Source organism: Pleuronectes platessa, chromosome 12 (assembly GCF_947347685.1).
Source record: "Pleuronectes platessa chromosome 12, fPlePla1.1, whole genome shotgun sequence".
Taxonomy (NCBI): Eukaryota; Metazoa; Chordata; class Actinopteri; order Pleuronectiformes; family Pleuronectidae; genus Pleuronectes; species Pleuronectes platessa.
This window is the reverse complement of record NC_070637.1, coordinates 8,359,166-8,379,496: the sequence shown is the minus strand read 5'-3', so window position 1 is coordinate 8,379,496 and position 20,331 is coordinate 8,359,166. Positions and strand designations below refer to the sequence as shown.

At 43.6% G+C, this 20,331-nt stretch overlaps 2 protein-coding genes across 4 annotated transcripts; both read right to left on the bottom strand.

The window, feature by feature from the left end:
- Nucleotides 1-3,592: 3,592 nt before the first annotated feature.
- On the bottom strand, nt 3,593-7,082 carry emx2 (empty spiracles homeobox 2). 2 transcript variants are annotated; one of them, XM_053436694.1, is made up of 3 exons: nt 6,692-7,082; nt 5,288-5,472; nt 3,593-3,815 (listed from the first exon to the last, which is right to left on the bottom strand). In XM_053436694.1, the coding sequence occupies exons 1-3, from the start codon at nt 7,080-7,082 to the stop codon at nt 3,648-3,650; spliced, it is 744 nt and encodes a 247-aa protein (XP_053292669.1). In that variant the 3' UTR covers nt 3,593-3,647. The 2 variants fall into 2 exon arrangements, with proteins under 2 accessions (XP_053292669.1, XP_053292670.1); XM_053436695.1 differs by lacking the exon at nt 5,288-5,472 and having other exon boundaries at nt 3,778-3,815.
- Nucleotides 7,083-9,955: 2,873 nt separating this feature from the next.
- On the bottom strand, nt 9,956-19,919 carry eif3s10 (eukaryotic translation initiation factor 3, subunit 10 (theta)). Of its 2 annotated transcripts, XM_053435669.1 has the most exons (22): nt 19,735-19,919; nt 19,083-19,273; nt 18,865-19,001; nt 18,530-18,693; nt 17,923-18,122; nt 17,523-17,731; nt 17,273-17,444; nt 16,995-17,099; nt 16,743-16,841; nt 16,522-16,638; nt 16,176-16,361; nt 15,150-15,497; nt 14,939-15,043; nt 14,743-14,856; nt 14,516-14,638; nt 14,138-14,291; nt 13,280-13,461; nt 12,904-12,986; nt 12,265-12,812; nt 11,466-11,595; nt 11,118-11,356; nt 9,956-10,783 (listed from the first exon to the last, which is right to left on the bottom strand). In XM_053435669.1, the coding sequence occupies exons 1-22, from the start codon at nt 19,781-19,783 to the stop codon at nt 10,629-10,631; spliced, it is 3,810 nt and encodes a 1,269-aa protein (XP_053291644.1). In that variant the 5' UTR covers nt 19,784-19,919; the 3' UTR covers nt 9,956-10,628. The 2 variants fall into 2 exon arrangements, with proteins under 2 accessions (XP_053291644.1, XP_053291645.1); XM_053435670.1 differs by lacking the exons at nt 9,956-10,783; nt 11,118-11,356; nt 11,466-11,595 and adding an exon at nt 12,038-12,060 and having other exon boundaries at nt 19,735-19,918.
- Nucleotides 19,920-20,331: the final 412 nt, after the last annotated feature.

Genomic DNA, 20,331 nt, shown 5'->3' with positions numbered 1-20,331 from the left:
ATCGCTGTACCTTATGTCAAGGCCAAGGGAGCTGTGTGGGCTCGATTCTCTCGTTTCAAGGATCAATTTCAGAGGCAATTTGTGCAACAGGACAGATCGGGTTAGTCGTGCAGGTCAGATCCCGGCCTACAGGTGCCACCACCTCTCAGGCTCTTTATTTATTTCAGCCTGCACGCTTGGAATCAAACCAGCGGCGGACAGCCAGCGGACAACATGTTGACAATCCACCCAAAGCCATCCTTTCAAAAAACACTTCTCCCGATCAATTATTGACTTTCAGCGCTAATGCGAGGCCTGTCCCCTCCCTCTGCCACCATTCACATTAGTGGTGTCAGCCGACGTAATTATGGCTACTAATTGCAGATTAGAGGTTTTGGGTCAGTGGGGTCACTTGATAGGAGCGACTACTCTTTTCAGTGACGGATAATCATTTCACGTTGCAGGCTAAATGTTTAATGCAGCGGGGGATCCGGTCCAAAAATGTCCCCCCCAAAAAAAACGGGCTCGGGCGGTGAGGAATCGGGGTTGTTCGGCAGCTGTGCGGTATTTTATGGAGAGTTTGGCCCCTGAGCGGAACGCAGGCAGCTTAAGTTTAGATAAGCGGGTCAGCAAAGGTCCCGCACAGCCGTGTGGCCCTTTACGCACAGTGTGGAGAGAGTGTGGAAGAAGAAGGATGTGGTGTATGTGCGTGTGGGTGAGTGTGAGCCCCCCACTCACACACACTCACGCTGTTTGAATTCTGTCCAAACCAATTAAATTCATGGGACCTTAGTCTCAAATTGCGCTTGATCGTCCTTTAATAGGATCTGAGCAGAAGAATTTTTAAGACGCAAAAAAATTCATGAAAAAATTGCAAATCTGTGGTTTACAAACCTACATGCGCAATGCAATTATTTACCCAATAATTAAAAATATATCGACCTAATTTTCACCGAAACCTGCTGCACAAAAATGCAAAATATAAATATAAAATTACCATTATGCAAACGCTATCCTTTTCGATCGGTGCCTTTACAATAAGACGTATTGCAACTTAATTAATATGATGAGAACAAAGACATTTAGATAATAGACTCGGCTTTTATTCTTGTAAATAATAGTATAAACATTTTTTTAATTTTAACCTAACAAATTCTCTTTTTACGCTTTTTAAAATGTTCCCTCATAAACAATTATTTTAAAGAAATATTTCCGGTCTAAATCCAATCAGCCGGTGTCTGTCCCTAATGAGCAGCCATGTCTCCTGTGTGTCCATACAGGCGCGCACAGAGGGTGAGGTTGGGGGGGAGACAGGGGGGAGACAGGGGGGAGAATGCGCCAAATTTGTTTGCGGCGGATCAAGGCTCACCGCCTCCACTGCACTTTCTTTATCTTAATTCCAACTTGAAAAGATATAATTATCTAGTTTGAACAGGACTGCTATCAAATCCTTCTTTATAGGCAGGGAAGGGAAAAGCTCGAGTGGATTGTGGAGCTCTGAGCCGCTCCGTGTTGCCCGAGATAGGAGTAATGAAGTTGTGGAGTCCGGAGATACAAAGGGCATTAACCTCATTAGCATGAAACCTTTTCTTCTAACTATTGTGGGACCCTTTCAGTCCTCTAATCCCCCCTATTTCAAAGCTGGGTTTGTAATAAAGCTTTTAGTTTTTTTTTTTTTTTTTCAAAGCTAATGGTATTCTCTAAAGATTTTTATTGCTGTTATAATCTATGGGCCGTTTAAGAATTCCCCATTCAACCCAAACCACATAAACAGCAGTTTTTTTTTTTATGCTTTATGAAACAATAAAACAAAAACATGCACCTTGCACCAAAAAACCCTCAAGTTGGGCTTGTTGGGGGGAAAAAGGAGAATCATAATCCAGTTTTAATTTAAAACTGAGCTGTGCATTGTTTTGCTTGTTTTAGTGTAAATAGGGAATCGTTTCCTTGCTGTAAATAGCGTCTCTCTCTTTTTCATTTAGCCTAAAGGCTGCCATAAAGAAGTCCTGTATAATGTCCCCGTTCACTCCACAGCAGCAGCAGCCTGGTGGAGCCTACAAGACAAGATTTGAAACAAAGATCCCATTTTGCGGGCACACTGCAACCTTCCCTTATCGCGTCGTGAGGGGTAGTCAGATTGTGCTAAATTATGTCCAACCAAGCCCCCTTGGATCCGTGGATTAAGAGATTAAAGTGGACCACTGGGCAATGCATCCCCTCTCCCCCCTCCACACACACACCCCTCATATTACTCGCATGATAATTGCCCAAACTGATTTGCACCTTCACAAAAGCTTGTGCAGAGTCTTTGTAGCTGCAGCGAAGCCCAGGCTTCAGCAGCGCCTCTCAAATAAAAACGCCTAACCTGGTGCCTTCCACACACTGAGAGGCAGTGGACAGCAGATTACAGGCTGCAGCATTTTCCCTCTGTGTCGTTAAAAAAAAAAATCCAACTCCACAGCCCTCACAGAGCAGCCCAACGTTATTCTCCTCCAGAATAAGAATAAAGATCATCGCCCTATTTTGTCAGAGGCCTCCGCTCTGCTGCGCTACACAATCAAAAGCCTTTATATTTTACTGCGCGCCACATATTGATAAAACTTTATTGACAAAATATTGACAATTACATACTTCTTGGAAGTATACTTTGTGTTAAAATTGTAGCAAACTTAACACAAACACAAAAATTATTTACATTCTGTAAAAGAGGGTTCAACAGAAACATTAACTTTTAGCATTTCTGTACATGGAATACGCTCAGTGCTTTTTTTTTTAATTCTCCTCAATTCTTGCATTTAGTCCTTCTTGGCAACTTTCACTGGAGGGTCAAGTCCTGACAGAAAAGCTGCGTGCGTGGGGCCATGCACTGCAGCGACACATTGGTAAAGCTTTATGTTAAAGGAATGTCCTGATACCTTCCCTTTAAGTAGCCTATACTTTTGTCTGTGGTCTGATTCACTTCTTTTTTATATATAAATCGAAATTCACTTTCTGCTCTCTTTTCTTTAAAGGAAAAAAAAACACTATAACGCAGCACCGCTACTTCATATGTTTTCACAATCACTTTTACACGAGAATCATTAATTAAAGACTGCACACTTTGTAAAAAGGAAGAAGCACGACATCTCTCAGTTTGAAAATAGAGTTAAAAACAAAATTGATCTTTTTTTTTTTTTTACTTCTTCTCGGTTTGAGAAAAACTTTGTCAAATTAAAACAGCTAGCAGGAAAAAACTATACCATGCAATTCAAGTTTTACAAAAGCAGTTTGGTGTTTTGGTATCTTGAGTGGAAACGTTATTTTTTTTTCTTGTAATAAAAAAAAAAACAACTTCTGAAGTGCAAACGTCCAAAATGAATTGGAGAAAAATAAAGAATTGGAGGTGGTGGATGATGTGGGGTTGTAGTGGTGGTGGTTGGTGTGTGGAAGGGGGCAGGTGGGTGGACTGAGACACCGTCAGTCACGTTTCCCCGGCTCAAGTGGATTGACGGACCCACACGGTGACAGCAGTGCCACCAGCCGGGTTTCTCTCACCCTCAGCTGCCGATCCCCGGAGATCTGAAATGTGACATTGGCTTGTTACCCTCTCATTGTCTCTACACGACATCCTTTATCCATGTCCTCCTCCTTCACGCGAACGATCATATTGTCTGTATTGAGTTTTTTTTTTAATCGTCCGAAGTGACATCAATTTCCTCTGGGCTCCCCTGTTTCGTCGCCATTCTCCACCGGTTTATGTGATGCGAACCTTTCTTCTTCTGCTGAGACTCCGAGCCTTCCTCCTCCAACTTCTGTCGCTTAAACTTCGTCCTCCGGTTCTGAAACCACACTTTTACCTGAGGAGGAGAAAAGGAGAAAGGACAAGAAAAGGAAGGGGAAAAAACAGGGATCAGTTTCACGAGATAAACCGCGATTGGCCAGTGCGTAAAAACCACGCGTAAAAGGGACGCATTGTTTGGATACCAGGCCTAATACAGGCAGACAGTGGGAGTAAAATTGGAAACTGTGCTGGACAGTTATAAAACAAACAACCATCACAATAAACACATGTCAATACTATTCTCATTGTGGCATAAATCCACGCGTTTAAATAATCAAATTATAATTGTTATCCTAATATATAATATTAATTTATGGCACAGAGTGTTAAGTCAGACTATAACGAAACCGTCAATTCTGTTTTAAAATAAATTGGTATATGTTATCACCACAATATTCACTTAAAAGTAAAAAGTAAAAAGGGTAAAGGTAAAAAGCTGGAATAAACTAAAACTATTTTATTTATAGGTGCACAAAACATGATTCTGGAAAAACTTTTACGCTTCACCTGAAGTAGGTCATGATATTTTTTTACACAATAATAATAATAGGTTAAGTATTGTCAGCCTGCAGACTGAATGTAGGATAAATAAGGGAATCCCACCCATGTCATTAATTTAACATATATTTCCACACACTCCTCTAAACCGACTGAGCTCTGATAATGAAAGGTACCGGTGGGGATTAACATCATCTAAATCGATAAATTGTCTGCTCCGGCTTTGTCACTCGGCGGCCTCTCTTTTAGCTCCTAAATGGCAGCCGAGGTGCGTTTAATAAGCCTTCAGTGGACTAATTGAAGTAGGTGACGGTTCAGTTCTCCCTTCAGCTCCTCCAAACAGGCCGCACCGTCCGAGGGAGACGCGGCGGACAAAAGGCGACCGGCTGATGGGCTCAAACGGCATCTTAAATATGGCAGGGGGAATTCACTGAACCCGCCTCTGCTCTTTGTATCGCCTATCCCATAAAATGGTTAACTGGTTAATTTGCCCTCCATTTTGAAAGGCAACATTCTCCCCCCAAAACAAAGTAATTCAACCCCTCCTGAAATGAGGTTAGGCCTATACAATGACGGTGGATTGGATCCAACAGAAAGCCTCTGTCTTCCATTGACTACATGCGTGTATAAAGGAACAATTAGCTGGCTGATTATTTAAAAATGGTTGTGTTTTAAGAGATACTGCGCCTCTTTATTTCTATGCGTCAATGTATGGTGCTTTTTTTTCTAAAGGCGCACGACGCACGGTGCCACGTTCACAAAGATGTTAAAAAAAAAAACTAAACCAACACATTCAGTCATAATGTGAGAAATATAATTTTATGGTGACAATAAAAATGGCTATAAAATGCAAGTGGGCCTGTGTAGTTCAAACATCAAACAACACGGACAGCAGCATCGAAACAACAATCAAACAATAACATTTTGCTCGCAGGAGAGATTAAAAAACAATGTGAAGGTAAAAGGGAAAGCAAAGCAGGTGTTTCTTACCTGAGTTTCTGTGAGGCTAAGGCTGTGGGCGAGCTGTTTTCTTTCTGCTCCCACCACGTAATGGTTCTTCTCAAACGCGTGTTCGAGCCGCAGGAGTTGCGAGGGTGAAAACGCTGTCCGGATTCTTTTGGGCTTTCTGGCCAGCGCGTTGTGCAAAAGGAAGCTTTCTGGACTCGTTTCATTACCTGCAGACGAGCAACAAAACCAGCGTGTGTCATCATCTGCCTTTTCCCCTTATTATTCATAAATCTTTTACAAAATATTAACAGCACAGAACAAGCAGAGGGCCTGTGCGCACGACTGTGGAACAATAGTAAGCCGAGGGCAATACTGGAAATATGTCATAATCATAATGTCTGAGGAGAAGCTCGACATCCGTCAATAAAAGCAGATAATTTATAAAAAAAAAACGTGTATTTCAATAATTGTGTATTAGACTGTGTTCATGTGTGTGTTCATTTGTGAGGCCACCGCATATAAAGGACAGAGGGAAACAAAACAAAGCGGAGGTATAATCCTGGGCCTAATTAAATTAGCTCCAAAATAGCCTTTGTAAACAGAATCGCAGGTAAAATTCAAACAGCATGAAAAGGTTTGAATAAGCAGAAGCTAAAAAACACATTAGAAATTAATTTAGAATAATTTCCGTCAAATATGACATATTAGCATTCATTTGTCCAGAAAGATATATAAATAATAACAACGGAAATACCTTAAAATGAGTAACAAATATTAATCGAATTTTCTACCACCAAGCAGGGCAAGTTCGTTTTTTCTTATTTAATTAAAAATGACCGCAAATTTGACACATGTCAGCTCTAGAAAAATTAACAGCAGGCTCCTCCTCAATTACCAGCCACATTGTTTGATAATTTTCTCTTTGAAAATAACAATGAATTTTTACAGTTAGTGTTAATTAAATAGATATTTTAAAAACTAAACCGGCAGCAGTAAAATACTTTGTTGTTTTTTTACGCATGAATATAAATCATATGCTATATATAACCTGCAGACTAACAGTGTACAAACATGTCAGAATCTCCAGTGCTCTTTTTTTAAACACAGAGCAGACACTTCCAGCAGCAGACAGCTGCAGAATAAACCAAGGCAACAATTATTTCCTAAAGCCACATTATTCTGCTTACTATTATAATTGATGAAATTATAACAGGACCACTTTAAGATTACAAATCTTTAAAGAAGTGTCTGTTTGGACCTGAGGATTGGAGCGTTTTTCGCTTTAAAACTGGTCAGCTACACATCCAGACGTTTTAATGCCACTCGGCTCTGTGTGGCCACTGATGGAGAGAGAGGAAAATAATGTGCCTGCTCTCTCCAGCCGCTCGGCGTGTGTCGTGCGTAAAAGTGAACCCAAAACCAACAGCATGCTCTTTGCTCACTTACCTTGAAATCTGTGACCCAAGTACCTATATCTGTGTAATAACCACGGGTAGAAAGTTGAAGGGTCCCTTTGCTGGCTGGCAAAAAGAGGGTGCGGACTGTGTGACGAGGAAAGCGGATGACCGGCCAAAGCGTGCGGCGGGGCCACCTGGTGCACCGGGACGCCGGAGTTCTGCTGATGAGAGACCGCCTCGGCGAACACCAAGTCTTGGTTAGAGTAGACGCCCCGGCCACCGGAGTGAAAGCCGTTCAGAAAGGGGTTCATCTGTCCGGAGTTTGCATAGCTGAGAGCCGCTGGCCTGATGGGCTCCTCGGAGCGGGACGCCGGTACAGGATTATCCTTCGCCACTAAAGACTCTATAGTGAAACACCTCTTGGGTGTAGGTTGAAACATGGTCTGATAGTCCAGGTTCCCCAGTTTAAGTGGAAGTCGTCGCGGCGCTCTCGCTTAAAAAATACTCCACACCCAAGAAAAGGGGAAAGTTTTCTGCGCAGTACAAAAATAAGTTGGAGAGGGAAAAGGCTGCAGCGCCGAGGAAGCCAGAAAATAAAAAGTGCTCGGCTTACTCCCAGACTAATCCATGGATGTGATCGTTTTCCTCGCCGGGTTCGTGCAGGCAGATTTGTTAGTTCATGAGCCTAATTAGCGCTGCAGTCCCATAAACAGCTTCCTCTGAAGGCTGTAATGGCATGGTGATTGGTCGCCGCCGCTGCTGCTCGCCTTAAGGTGGAGAGAGGGGGAAGACGCTTAAAAAGTGCGTCAATGGGGAAGCAGGGGCGCGGAGAGGCGGACTCGAAGCGCGCTACACGGAACGGATTCGTCCAGAGAGGAGCCCCCCCTGCACACACGCGCGCGCGCGCGCACACATGCTCACCCGCGCGCACATATCTCCAGGACATTTAACACACTCAAGTGAGCCAGTGAGACAAGCTGAAGGTAGCCTGTTTATTTGTGTGTGAGATCTGTGACGGGTTCAAACTTATTCTTTTTTAGAGTGGGATGGATTATTTTAAATTACGCACAACAATGTGGCGCAAACATCACATCAGCACTAGTTTATTTCCCAGGTTTATATCACCAGGTTGCCCATTACAAGGCCCTCACTTCCTCCCCAGTTGTCGTCCTGCATCTGGATTATTCCTCTGGATCTCCTGAGGAGAGTTCGTTTCCACCAGTCTCCAGGTTCCTGCAGGATGAGGCTCACATTGAGCCCATGTCGGACTGGATGTCTTGGAGACACCGGAGACACAAACAAGCGTGAGCGAGATTTAGAGCTTGTTGTCAGCTGATGTTTAGAGGGCTGACTGTGCGTGAAGACTGACAGAGGGGTTCAGGATCTACTAAACACCTTCCCACCGATGAGTCGCTCCGTGTCACAGTTATTCATGGCTAAATGCTCCTGTGTTTAGTGGAGCTGTCACCTCTCTGTGCTCGTGTGTGTGGCTCAGGGAGTGGAGAGCAGCAGCACAGAGCTGCAGCCATGGCCGCGCACCGAGGGCCTGTAAACATCAGCACTGCACACTAACCGCACGCCGAGCTGAACCATCAAGAGGCGGCTTACAAATCAACCGAGCTGTCCACCTATATGTTACCTTCAATTACTATTAATACTCAAAAAAAATTATGAAGCTTTTTTTGTTTTGACGGAATATTTTTGTATGTGGGGATTAGGACTCCATGGCGCAGGGAACTACATTTGATCATTTAAAGGAACACAAAATGGAAATAGAAGATATGTGCAAATTAATACAAATATGTATGTAAATGTAGGATTATTTATTATCATTATTATTATTATTATTATTATTATTATCATTATTATTATGACTTAGTTGCTACTGTCGCTTACGTGTAATGCAGGATGTATATTTGTCAATGCGCGCTCCACTAGGCTTAATTTCTGCGGGTAGTTTAAGGCTCTAGATTGAATTGTTTGGGCTCTAGAAAATAAAATAGAAACCAAACAGTGAAGCAGTCCGGAGCATCACCAGCGGTACAACACGCAACACTACCGTTCTGACATTTAAAAAAGTTATCAACACTGAGAGGAATCACTGGGAGTTTTATTTTAACTTGCTTAATATTTTAACTAAAATAGAGCTATTATTGTGTGATATTGTCTAATTACAATATCTCCGTGTCTTACCATGATCCACACAGTTATTATTTTATTATTTGTACTATACATTTTAGTACTTCATGTCTATATGTAGGGCCACAGAAGTTGAATTTAAACCATACACGTTTTTCAAGGGAAAATGATTTTGCCTGCGTGATATAACCCTAACCTTTATTACCCAACAGCAAGACACTGGTTTGTAGACGGTCCCCGCACATGACTCCGGGCTGCGTGTTAATATTTTGTGTAGTTTGACATTGTCTTCACTGCTGGTCACTGACACGAACCACCACGCTGTGACAGGGAGGCGTTAGAGACCTCTCCACGGTGCTGTAAGGACCTCTGGTGGTTGCAACATGGTAGCTCAGAGGAGCCTTGAGTCTCTGGAGAGCAGAGATCCAGCAAGTTTCCAACAAAACGAACAACAGCTCACTTTCACTGGTGGTTGCACCATGTAGACGTTAGGGCTGGCACAGGATCTCAGACTGTGTCAGTGACAAGTCTTCATCACTTCAATTGTCCACTATTAATACACTATAATTCACCCACATCACTAGTACAGACACTAGCAAAGATTGTAGAAGGAGCTGCAATGACATCTTAATGCAGTCTACTTCTTGGGTTTTGAACCAAATAACTGACACAGGCTAATCAATACATTATCTCCAGGCACTTTACAATGTGATGTTTCTCATGGTCTATATTGTTATAGAGAAACCCACAATGAACTAACGCTCGGCAACAGTGGTAAAACTTTCAACAAGGGTCGTAACAGAACCATGTTGGTGTCTGCCTCTACTGGAAGGAGTGAGGAGAAAGAAATGGGGTAGAGAGGAGACGTGGGTGGAAAAGAGGGGAGAGAAGAGACAGAGCAACCAAGAACAGTTCACTTTCATTATTAAACCCTGTCAGACTGGTTGTTATAATAAAAATGAGTGATACCCACAGATGTAAATATGCCATTGCTTATAGCGGCACCAGTTAGTATTTATGTTTACAATAAATAGTAATATCAGTTCCTTCCCCCCCAAGATGCTAGTCAGTGATTCCCTCAAACCCGGCAATGTTTGCGACCTCACTGTTTGAAGCAACTGAATATACATCTAATGTACAAAGCAAGTATCAGACTAAATGAACACAAACTGTATGTGGTGAGCAAACATCTTTATTAATAAAGGCTTCATCTGTACACATGCAACCTGGTATGTTATCAATTGCAGCAAGACAGAAGCGCACACAGGATATGAGCGAGACCAATTGAAAACTGAAGCAAACGCATCTAAATGGCAAATTCCGCTAGGTCATGAAGAAGAATCTGAAACAGGAAGAGAAGATATCAGTGAGGCTGATGACTGTTAGTATTTTTAAGTGTTGTATCTTTGTCATAACAATGTTTACGCAAAGGTTAGTTGTTTAAAAGAGGCATTTGGTGATAGACTGAGTTTGCATTGGAAGTTGAAAATAGTTTTTCAGTTGTATCAGCTTCTCTTCTCATATTAGGTAAGAACACTCCTAACCACTAGGGGCAGTCATGTTTAGATATAGATCATGAGGCCTAAGTGCACAGAAGTTCATTAGCTGACATTTTTGAAGTGGTGGAGAGCCTCTTTGTCAGAACAGCTGAAATTCAAAATTAAAATAAAAGGAAACGATCCCGGGATAACTACCGTCTACAAATATTTCATCCAAAGGAATAACACATATGAATATCAGAAGCTTGTAGCCGTTGATTCACCACTGTGGCTATAACTGGGTAATTAAATTTGTTTTCCAAAACCAATTTATCATGACATGAGCCAAAGAGATGGAAAAACTGTTGCTCAGCGGCGGACAGTGGTCCACCCATCATCATCGGTCTCATTCTTGATGCGACGAGGGATTTCTTTGTCAGCATCACCAGGCTCTTGTTCCGGGTCCTCTGTGGGACGGTCCCTCTCCTCCTTCTTTTCTTCACCTCCACGACGCCATGAGCTTCCTAAAGAAACAAAGATAATCATTAGTTTATGTTGGTTTCAGAATATAACTGAGGTTATAAAATGTGTATTAGTCCAGTTCGGTGTTGGAATGGGTACGTGCATCAACATCGACCCCTGCTGGCTGAATACATCACTACAGGGTACCAAATTATTTTTGTTACACATGAGTGCTAAATAAAAGGAACCATCCACTTAAGGGAGTTTATTCTATTTGATAACCTGATGAATCTATTTGGAGGCAAGTTTAGAGGAGTCTCTTCGGGTTTGTTCAGCCATAAGCTGCATGTCAATAACTCCACAAACATTTTTGTATCCCTCAATCCAGCTGTTTACCTTCATCCTGGCTGGATGCTGGGGCTCTTTGTTCGCGGTCATCCTGGCGGTCTCTATCACGGCGGTCCTCGCGATCAACCCGTTCAACACGCTCGACCCGTTCAACACGCTCCACCCGCTCGACACGCTCAACACGCTCGACCCGGCCGGTGTCCTCCTTTCGAGATTCTCTCCAGCCACCGCCGCCGCCGCCGCCACCTCCCTCCTCACTACCTGGTCTCCTCCAGACACTTTCCTCTCTGTAAATACAGTGACACATCACTTACAGCTCACTAAAAAAAAAAACACCTCTGTATTTATCAAAAAATTGATAAATATTATCAACATAGAGATTTCTGTCAGGCCCACCTTTGTGGAGGAGGACGGTCTTTGGAGCTTTCCTCTTCTACGGCCTCTTCTCCATCACCTTGGGCATCATCACGGGGAGGTCCCCAGCTGTCCTCTCGGGCCTTCTCCCTCTCACGCCATCCACCTGCCGCTGAGACATTGGTACAGTGTCCTGGTAAACATTACAACTAAACACAATTGCTGACTAGTCCACTGATAAATAAGGGGTTGTGAGATTGATCGGCCACAGATCGCTATTGGCCAATATTACCTCTAATCGCCGAGCTCTATAAACGCTTATCAGAGGAGCTAATCAGGTTAGGTATGTGACTGTGTTAGCTCAGTAGTGTAGGTTCAAACGCATTTCGTCTTTTTTTTTTTTCTTAAACAGATTTGTTCTTGGCAACCAGGGTGACTTATTTGTTCATCTGTATATTGGGCTGGGAATTCTATCATGAGTGGTGTGTTTGATCGGGTTGTATAACCTCCTCTACTGCAGTCCGCTGTGTGCGAGTCCCGGTTGAGAGTCTGTCACAGCCCGGCAGGACAGGATGTGTGGTGCAAACAGAACGCATTTATTTTTTCTCTGGTATCAACGGCTTTCCTCGTCATCTATCTGTCATGTGAAAACATAACATTTTCCAACATCAGAGAAAGTTTAAGTGTGTGTCCTACTCATTTAGTTCAATTATAAAATCCACCACAGCGTCACTCCAGCAGCTGCTGACAGCGAAGGTGGAATACGCGAATCAAAAACCCTGATCGGAACACCCTTACTGATCAATGTAACACATTAGTCACTTACAAGCTGCAGACTTACCAGCTCTACCTAGGGGTTTCCATGCTTTGGGATCTTCACCACCGCGACGCGGCCCCTCATCCATGCCTCTCCTTCCAGCTCCATCCTCATCTCCTCCTCCTCCTCTTCTGGGGCCCCAATCATCATCAGCCCCACGCCTGGGAGCCCTTGAGTCCTCCATGCCTCTGCGAGGACCGCGATCATCGTCAAAGCCACGCCTGGCCCCACGGTCATCGTCGAAACCTCTGCGTGCAGGACGATCATCGTCAAATACTCTGCGTACAGGACGATCCTCATCAAAACCTCTGCGTACAGGACGATCATCGTCAAAGGCTCTGCGTGCGGGACGATCTTCATCAAAGGCTCTGCGTGCGGGACGATCTTCATCAAAGCCTCTGCGTACAGGACGATCATCATCAAAGCCCCTGCGTGCAGGACGATCTTCATCAAAGCCTCTGCGTACAGGACGATCCTCCTCACGACGGGGTGCCCTCTCATCTAAGACCCTGCGGGGAGCTTCAACTCGCTTGTCCTCGCTCTCTTCATCTTCGCCTTCCTGTGTCCGCTCCCTAAGAGGAAGAGTGAGGAGAGGTAATGTTAGTGTAGCTTTTCTTGGATAAATGGAAACAATTAGATATAAGATGAGTTACCAACACAAACCTGTCAGGCACAGCACGTCGCCATTCTGAGTCACCTCCTTCTCCACGCCTCCTCCATCCCTCCTCCTTTTCACCACCCCAATCCTGTGTGAGCAAAACATAAAGACGCATTGTGTTGTCAAAATGGGAACACTCCAACTTTTTATTCAACCTAATTTATCATCAGACAAGGAACCCTTACACATCACTCAGTATAAATGTGCAACATTACTATTCCATGAACATTTGAGTAACTTGTTAATCTGGGAATTCAGCCTATATCTGGTTTGGTATTTCAGAATGCAGAAAAAAAACAATCAGTGATTTTCAACTAATTACAACATATTTGCATCCAACTGTCAGCTCACCCATCAGTTAAAAATAAAGCTGATTTGTACCTTGGTTCTCTCCTCTGTTGGAGTCTTCTTCTCCTCGTCACGACGGCGCTCCCGCTCCTCGATCTCCTGCTGACGAGCACGCTGCTTACGTTCCTGCTCTTCGAGTTTGCGCAGTTTCTCCTGGTACTCCCTGTCCTCCTCCTCTCGCGCCTCATTTTCCACACGTTCACGTTCTTCTCGCTCTGTAACATAAATAGAAAAATAAATTGAGGCTTGTTCAAACTACATTAACTTGTACGCTCTTTGCAGATATTAAACAGTAATATGCCACACACTTGCTCGCACAATCAGAACATTTTCTCAAAAGCCGTTTTCAAACACGACCTGTGGAGGAACTGGGTCGGGACTGTGTCCGGAGTTTTCCATTTGAACATATACATAACGTAGCTGGAGATTCTCCATTCAGACGGATTCACAGCAGCAACAAATCCTGAATTCTGCTAAGGATCTCCTCCTGTGTTCTCATATCAGCTCCTGAGTTTCTGCAGACTTTATAATATGGGGCCAGGAACAACACCCAGCAGAAACTCAGGAAGCCCTCAGGAATCAGTGTATGACTGAAAGCAACTAATGATTCAAGTTGACCAACAATTTCCTGATTGAAACCTTTATCCTAGTCTATTTATACACTTTGTTATGATGGCTTCAGTTACCATGTATGTGACTGGCAAAATGAAAATGTTATGTTTGGCAAAAACTCAATACAACCAATCAACCACAACTGCCCACTTCTAGCAGTTTCCTTCTTTTTCTTCTCTTTGTAAGCGTCCGTTTCCTGTGGAACATGCAACGCTACCATTCCTTTATTGTGACAAGTTTCCTTGTCCCCATGCAGATTTGCAAACAGAGATGTTTTACCTTTCTTGAGAGATTCCTCGTGGATACGCTGTTCCTCTTCCTCTTTGTCGCGGTAGTAAGTATTACGCCTGTCTTCTTTGCGCTGCCTCTTCCTCTCTTCCAGACGCTTCTTCCTCTCCTCAACCAAACGCTTCTGGAAAGTTTCGAGTTTTTCCTTGAAAAGACAGAAGTGAACATTAGAGCACTGCTTAGATCACAAGTTGTCAGTATAGCCTTGTGAAATGACTGAATGGTTTCTACCCTCAACCCAACGGGTCGAAGCTGTATTTGGCTCTTGGGGTTATCTCTATAATGTTGGGTCGGTACCTCACTCTAAAGGGCCTTAGGATAATGGAAGTTCTGATTTGGCAATACAAAAATAAAGTTAAATTGAATTACCTCATAAATGAAGCTCCTGGCATCAGTTATTTTAGACAAAAAGCTCTCTTTGTCCTCCATCATCCTGGACATGCGGTTTTTGTGCTCCAGAGCTTTCTCCCGTTCAACTTTCATGTTACTGATCTACAACAAGAGGCAAAATTATTACATTCTGGAATTTGAAGTGTTGAATTTCCTAGTTTCAAATTTGTAAAATGATTGACAAAACAGGTCTTTTTTCAACCTACCCTCTCCTCCTCCTGGAGCTCCCACAGTTCCATGTCCTTGATGCGCTGCTCCTCATAGGCTTGTTTGATGAGAGGAATCTCCTCGAGGCGTTTTGCTCTCTCAAAGTAGTCAATCTGGAGGGAAAAAGTGTCAAATTCACTAAATAAGTTATGAGATACTCAACACCTGTGATGGAGGGATCTCTCACTCAGTTACCTTCTTCTCCTGGTTCTTCAGACGCTCTTGGAGTTCCCTCTTCTCCTTCTCCAGCTGCTCCACCTGTTTTGCCATGATGAAGTCGGGATCCAGCTCCTCCAGGTCCTGTAAAACAGATTTGTTATTCTCATGATTTAAATTTAATATCGAACTGACCCATTTCTGACACATGGAGTTCATGTTTATTCAGGTTACTTTCACTATGTTTTACCTCAATATCAATGTCTTTGAAGGCCTTGGCCCCAAGTTCAGTCTTCTTGATCTGCTCCAGTCGTTCACGGACAGTTTTCTTTTTGATCTGCTCATGCTCCTGCATGATGCGCTCCTTCTCTCTCTCTTTGGCCTCCTGGCGGAGACGCTCCTCTTCAGCCTTTCGGACTTTCTGCATCTCAGCTTCCCGCTGTTCCAGTTCCTCCTTTTCACGCTGGATGTTCAGGCTCTCCAGCTTCTCCTTACGCTCTTCAATGGTCTGTCTGCGAGCCAGGATGCGCTGGTGATCTTTACGTCCATTTTTCAGGTAAGCAGCAATTGCCAGCTGGCTGTTCTCCTCACGCTCTTGCTGAAAAGGGCAAAAACAAGAATCAAGCCATGGTACTGTACTAAAAAAGGGACTTAACTACCGCATGTGGATACATGCCTGTATGTTTAAAGTTAATGTTGGACACTGACTAGTCACTGTGCATCTACACATGAGCTCAGAAAAAGCTCCTTTCACACTGGACAAAAGACCCACTAACACCTGGCTTTGTCTTCTGTGGGTAATGGTACAAATGGCATTAATTCTTAGGTCTCATGACTTTGCAGTAGTCACCGGTATTTATCAGCTACAGCTCTAATTAGCACTGAGGGATCAATACACCCAGCAGTTTTGGAATGCCCACATTCCTGCAAGATGCTTTGACATGCATTATACAGGTCATAAATGCTTGACGGCCTATCAGCCATGAATTCCATGCATCTCATTTCCAGCAGCACTTGAATATTGCTCAGTCTGCAATAAGCTTTAAGGGACTGAAATAAAATATATTTTTAAATAGTAACCATGCCTCCCCAATGCTTTCTAACCCTATTTATTTACCCATGACACATTTGTTACTTTAAATGCAACACAGAAAAGCCTTAAAGTCAAAATACTGGCATGTGGAAATTAGTCTTTTAGGGTTAGCTGCATTTAAAAAAAAAAAAAATTGCATATACATGAATATTTAGTGTAAAAAGGTATAAGATGCAGACTTACCAGGAGGGAGGCAGGCTTAATGACCTGGATGGCCTTGGCCAGAGAAGAAGACATGGCTGTCAGCTGGTTCCTGATCTGCGCGGAAGGCATGTTCTGCAGGAACGGGCCAACAGGAGCGTCTTCTTTGGTTGAGTAGTTAAGGTCTGACCCAAAGCTCAGAGTACGAGAGGTGTGGTCTATTCGAACCTGAGACACAAAACATAACATTAGATTAGTAAGATAAGATATTGATCATCATTATTAAGGCATAACATCCATGCTCATTCTTTGTAATAACACTTTTGCTGGTCTAAAAATGGTAATAATGGTTACAAAATGCATTAGTGTTTCCTGATGTTGACCTTACCTGCAGATCACAATGGCGAGCAGCATCCACAATGGAGCGCTCCAGCTGAAAGGCGTCCACAAACGGAACCAGGGTGGCCAGACGGCTGAACTCAATGCTTTGATAGATCTGTGCAACCTAAAATAATGGATGCAGAATAATGAGCGATCACTCTCATTGAAATGTAGATGTTACTAGGTGTTCCAGAATTAATGAAAAATAAAATAAAAAAGGACAAATACCTGCTGCAGGAGCCTGAGGATGGTGTTGTTCTGCAGGTGAGGAACATACTGTTGCAGATCAGCCTCCTTCTCAGCCTGGTCTTTCACCCAGTTCAATACCTAGAGGGACAGTAAGTGTTAAATTATGATGAAACAAGTAGCTACATTACATTCACTTTAATGACCATGTAAACGGCAACCTTAACTAAAAAGCTGGGCAGTATATTTTCTTAATTTACAGGCTTATGTGACAGATGCTGCTACATTCTTTACCTTGGTGACTCTCCCGCTCAATTTCAGAGGATGAAAGTCCACCTCCAGCCAGTTGTAAAGTTCTTTCACATCAGGTACAATGTACTGTAGCAAGTTGAATCTCACCTAGTATGAAAAGATAAAAACAGACATTTGTTAAACATCTATAATAAAATATTTGAGCAGTTTTATAAAGTAAAATGTGAAAAGCTTGACAGACTATCCTAAAGAATTCTCAAAAGTAAAATATCAAAGTGCTCCGGGGCACTAACCCACAGAACCTAAATCACATAATGTACCATGTCATTGATGAGGCTCTGGCGAGTTGGTGGAGACTGGAGACCCAGGAGCGTGGCCAACCTGCGCTGTTTCTCAACAATGATTCCATCCATGTCCAAGAGCCGAGCAATATCAGTGCGCTCAGGGGTGATGGGGATGGACAGTGTGGCCAGGAGGACTCTGGTGGACATCCTGAAGGGGAAAAGTTTGATTAACCATTTGATCTTTACAGTAAACATGTGCACTTCTCTAGAGATAATGATAGGATACCTCTGCATCTCATCCTGGGTCAGATTTTTACGCATCTCCCGGGACAGGTGATAGAGGCGGTGAAGGGTGCAGGCGTGGAAAAGAGCATTTCCAGATTTCCAGAACACAGTTGACACCTTGTTGTAGTAGTTGGCCATCAGCTGAGGCTTGGGAGGCTTCTTGGAAAGAGCAAACAGGCCATGGATGTCTTCAACAGCCTTGAAGGCTTCCTGGAAATAGAAACAACATTGTATCAGTACAAATATCACTTTGCCCAGTTAACACCAATTTCAGTACAGCGGAGTAGATCACATGTTTTAAGTAATTCTTAAAGTCATACACTACATGTTTTGCATTACTAAACATAATTATGTATGGACAGTTTGTGTAACCCATTTAAGGACTCAGTGTTAGGACAGACCTGCCAGAGCTCCATGCTTATGGCACTGTCCAGCTGCACCAGGCGAGTCTCCAGGTGCATGGACTGGCTTTCAGGGTTGTTCAGGTTGATGGCAGTGCTCTGGTTATGGTGGCGCTGGATCTGCCCCAGATGCATACGCAGGTTGTCACACAGCTTGCGAAACTCAGCTTTGCGGGTGTACTGAAGGCAGAACTTGAATGCTGCAGAAAAGAGGATCAGATTTTATTAACAGCATTTAGAATGCAACATTCAGCAAGTAATTAGTTATAATTAATTAATTGATTGATATAATCTTGACCGTCAAAATAAAGTGAATATAGAAAGGCACATTTACATTGAATTTGCTAATTGGACAATAACAAAGATGAATTATCCTCTTTCCGACTGAGGGGATAGTGTTGATCATTTTAAACATGAGGCCAATTCCATGTACTGCAGATACTTAATCCGTTCACTAACATTTACAGATATGGCACCAAAAACTATAAAATATTTTGTAGACAGAATCTTTTATGCCACTTTGAAAAACATTATGCTACACCTAGACAATACGAGATTAAATTATAGCTAAAATGTAATTGGTGAGATGTTCGGTTTATGTCGCTACCTTGCTGGGCGATGTCATGGTACAGCCTCTCCACCTTGGAATTATTACGGAGCAGGTCCAGGCACTGGCGGTAGGACTCCCACAGAAACTTCACCCAGGGAGTGAGCAGCAGGCGATCAGTACGATCCTGAGTGTCCTCTCCGCTCACAGCGCTCAGGAGCACACTGACGTCAAAGCACACTCAACTTTAATAACGCAACATAGCTTTAACACAACCCTAAAGATCTGGTGAGATTGACAAACTGTCATTCAACAATTCTAAATTAGAAATCTGTCGAAGAAACCCGAGTGGAGAGACCAGCGGCAGCCTGATTCCTGCACCACCCGACCCTCACCTCTCTGGGGTCTGGATGTTGTCCAGATCCTCAATGTCCAGGACCATCTGCTGGGACTCCCCCTTCGCCGTCTCAGTCTTCTCCTCCGCCAGCTTCAGGTAAGCCCTGACCACATCCTCCAGAGACTTGATGTTCACCTGAAGGCAGAGAGAGATTCCATTTCAACCCTGAACGACTCTGGTGCATGAAACTACCCAACCTGTACAACAATCACACACCTGCTGGCAGATGTTCTTGTACTGGTAGAGACCCTCTTTGGCCAGGTGGCTCTTGCGAAGATCCACGCAGAGCTCCAGGTACTTGAGCATGATGGGCTCGTGGATCTTCTGCCATGTTCGATGTTTCTTGCTCTTGATGACATCGTACAAAACATCCAAGGCTGGCTGCTTCTTGCCAACCTCAAGAAACTCTGGAGAAACAGATCATAATGACACAAGTCAGTGATGCAACATAAAATGCCTCTGACATATGGTACAACCCCAACACGGTGGTTGACGGTCGGGCCTGTGATGATGCTCGGTGTTCAATGTGCTGCTTATTTGACATAGGGTAACAATCGGTCACGTTCAGAGTGGACATTAGTGTTAATGCTATCATAGAAACCTGTGTGTCTACCGCTTATGGTTGATAAGATTAGTCGAAGCTACACAGACGGCCACGCCGGCTAGCTTAAAACTGAAGCTAGCTGCATGAAAGAGACATGGCTTCCCCGCCATTCATGCTAGCAGTAGCACTAGCAGTTAGCCTAGCTTACTACGCCAGAGCCTTACAGCGACGAGGCATTGGAGAGGTGAACTCAGCTAACGGCGGCTAGCTGAGTTAGCATGAGTGTGTGATCTCCGTGGAACGCGAGGACGCCTCTCCGCTTACCGTTTGCTCGTTTGAGAGCATTCTCCGGCCGCTGGAAATACGCCGGCATGTTTGCGGCGTTCTAGTGAAACTCCAAATGAACTGACTCGAGTATTTGGACCAATTTCACCGAGCCATCCAGGCCACGCACTCACTCCCCTCAACGGCGCTGGCTGAGAAAGGAAGAACCTCGTGAACGGCCCAGCTAGGGTTGCCAGATGCGTCGGTCGCTGTCCCCCTATCATGAGCTGGAGAACTGTGGATCGGTCTGAGAAACAATTTCAGGAAAAGAAGTTCATGAGGGTGTGTTGTTAATTAATTTATTATAAGAGCTCAACATGCAAACTTGTCAACTTGGGCATCGCTGTTTTTGTTGGTGATTTAGGGGGGGGGGGGGGGGGGGGGGGTCTGTGGGTGTTTGTGCAAATCCTAAATTACTAAAGTTGTTGATGTTTCTTATTGATATTTGCTTCCAGAACTGAGCAATAAACAATATCAATAATAGGTGCAGTATAAATTGTATCTGCTGCAGAATGACAAAATACGACATGACAAAAGTCTATAACAGTGAGGAGGAGTAATAACACATAAATGATCTTTATAGATATAGACTGGAGC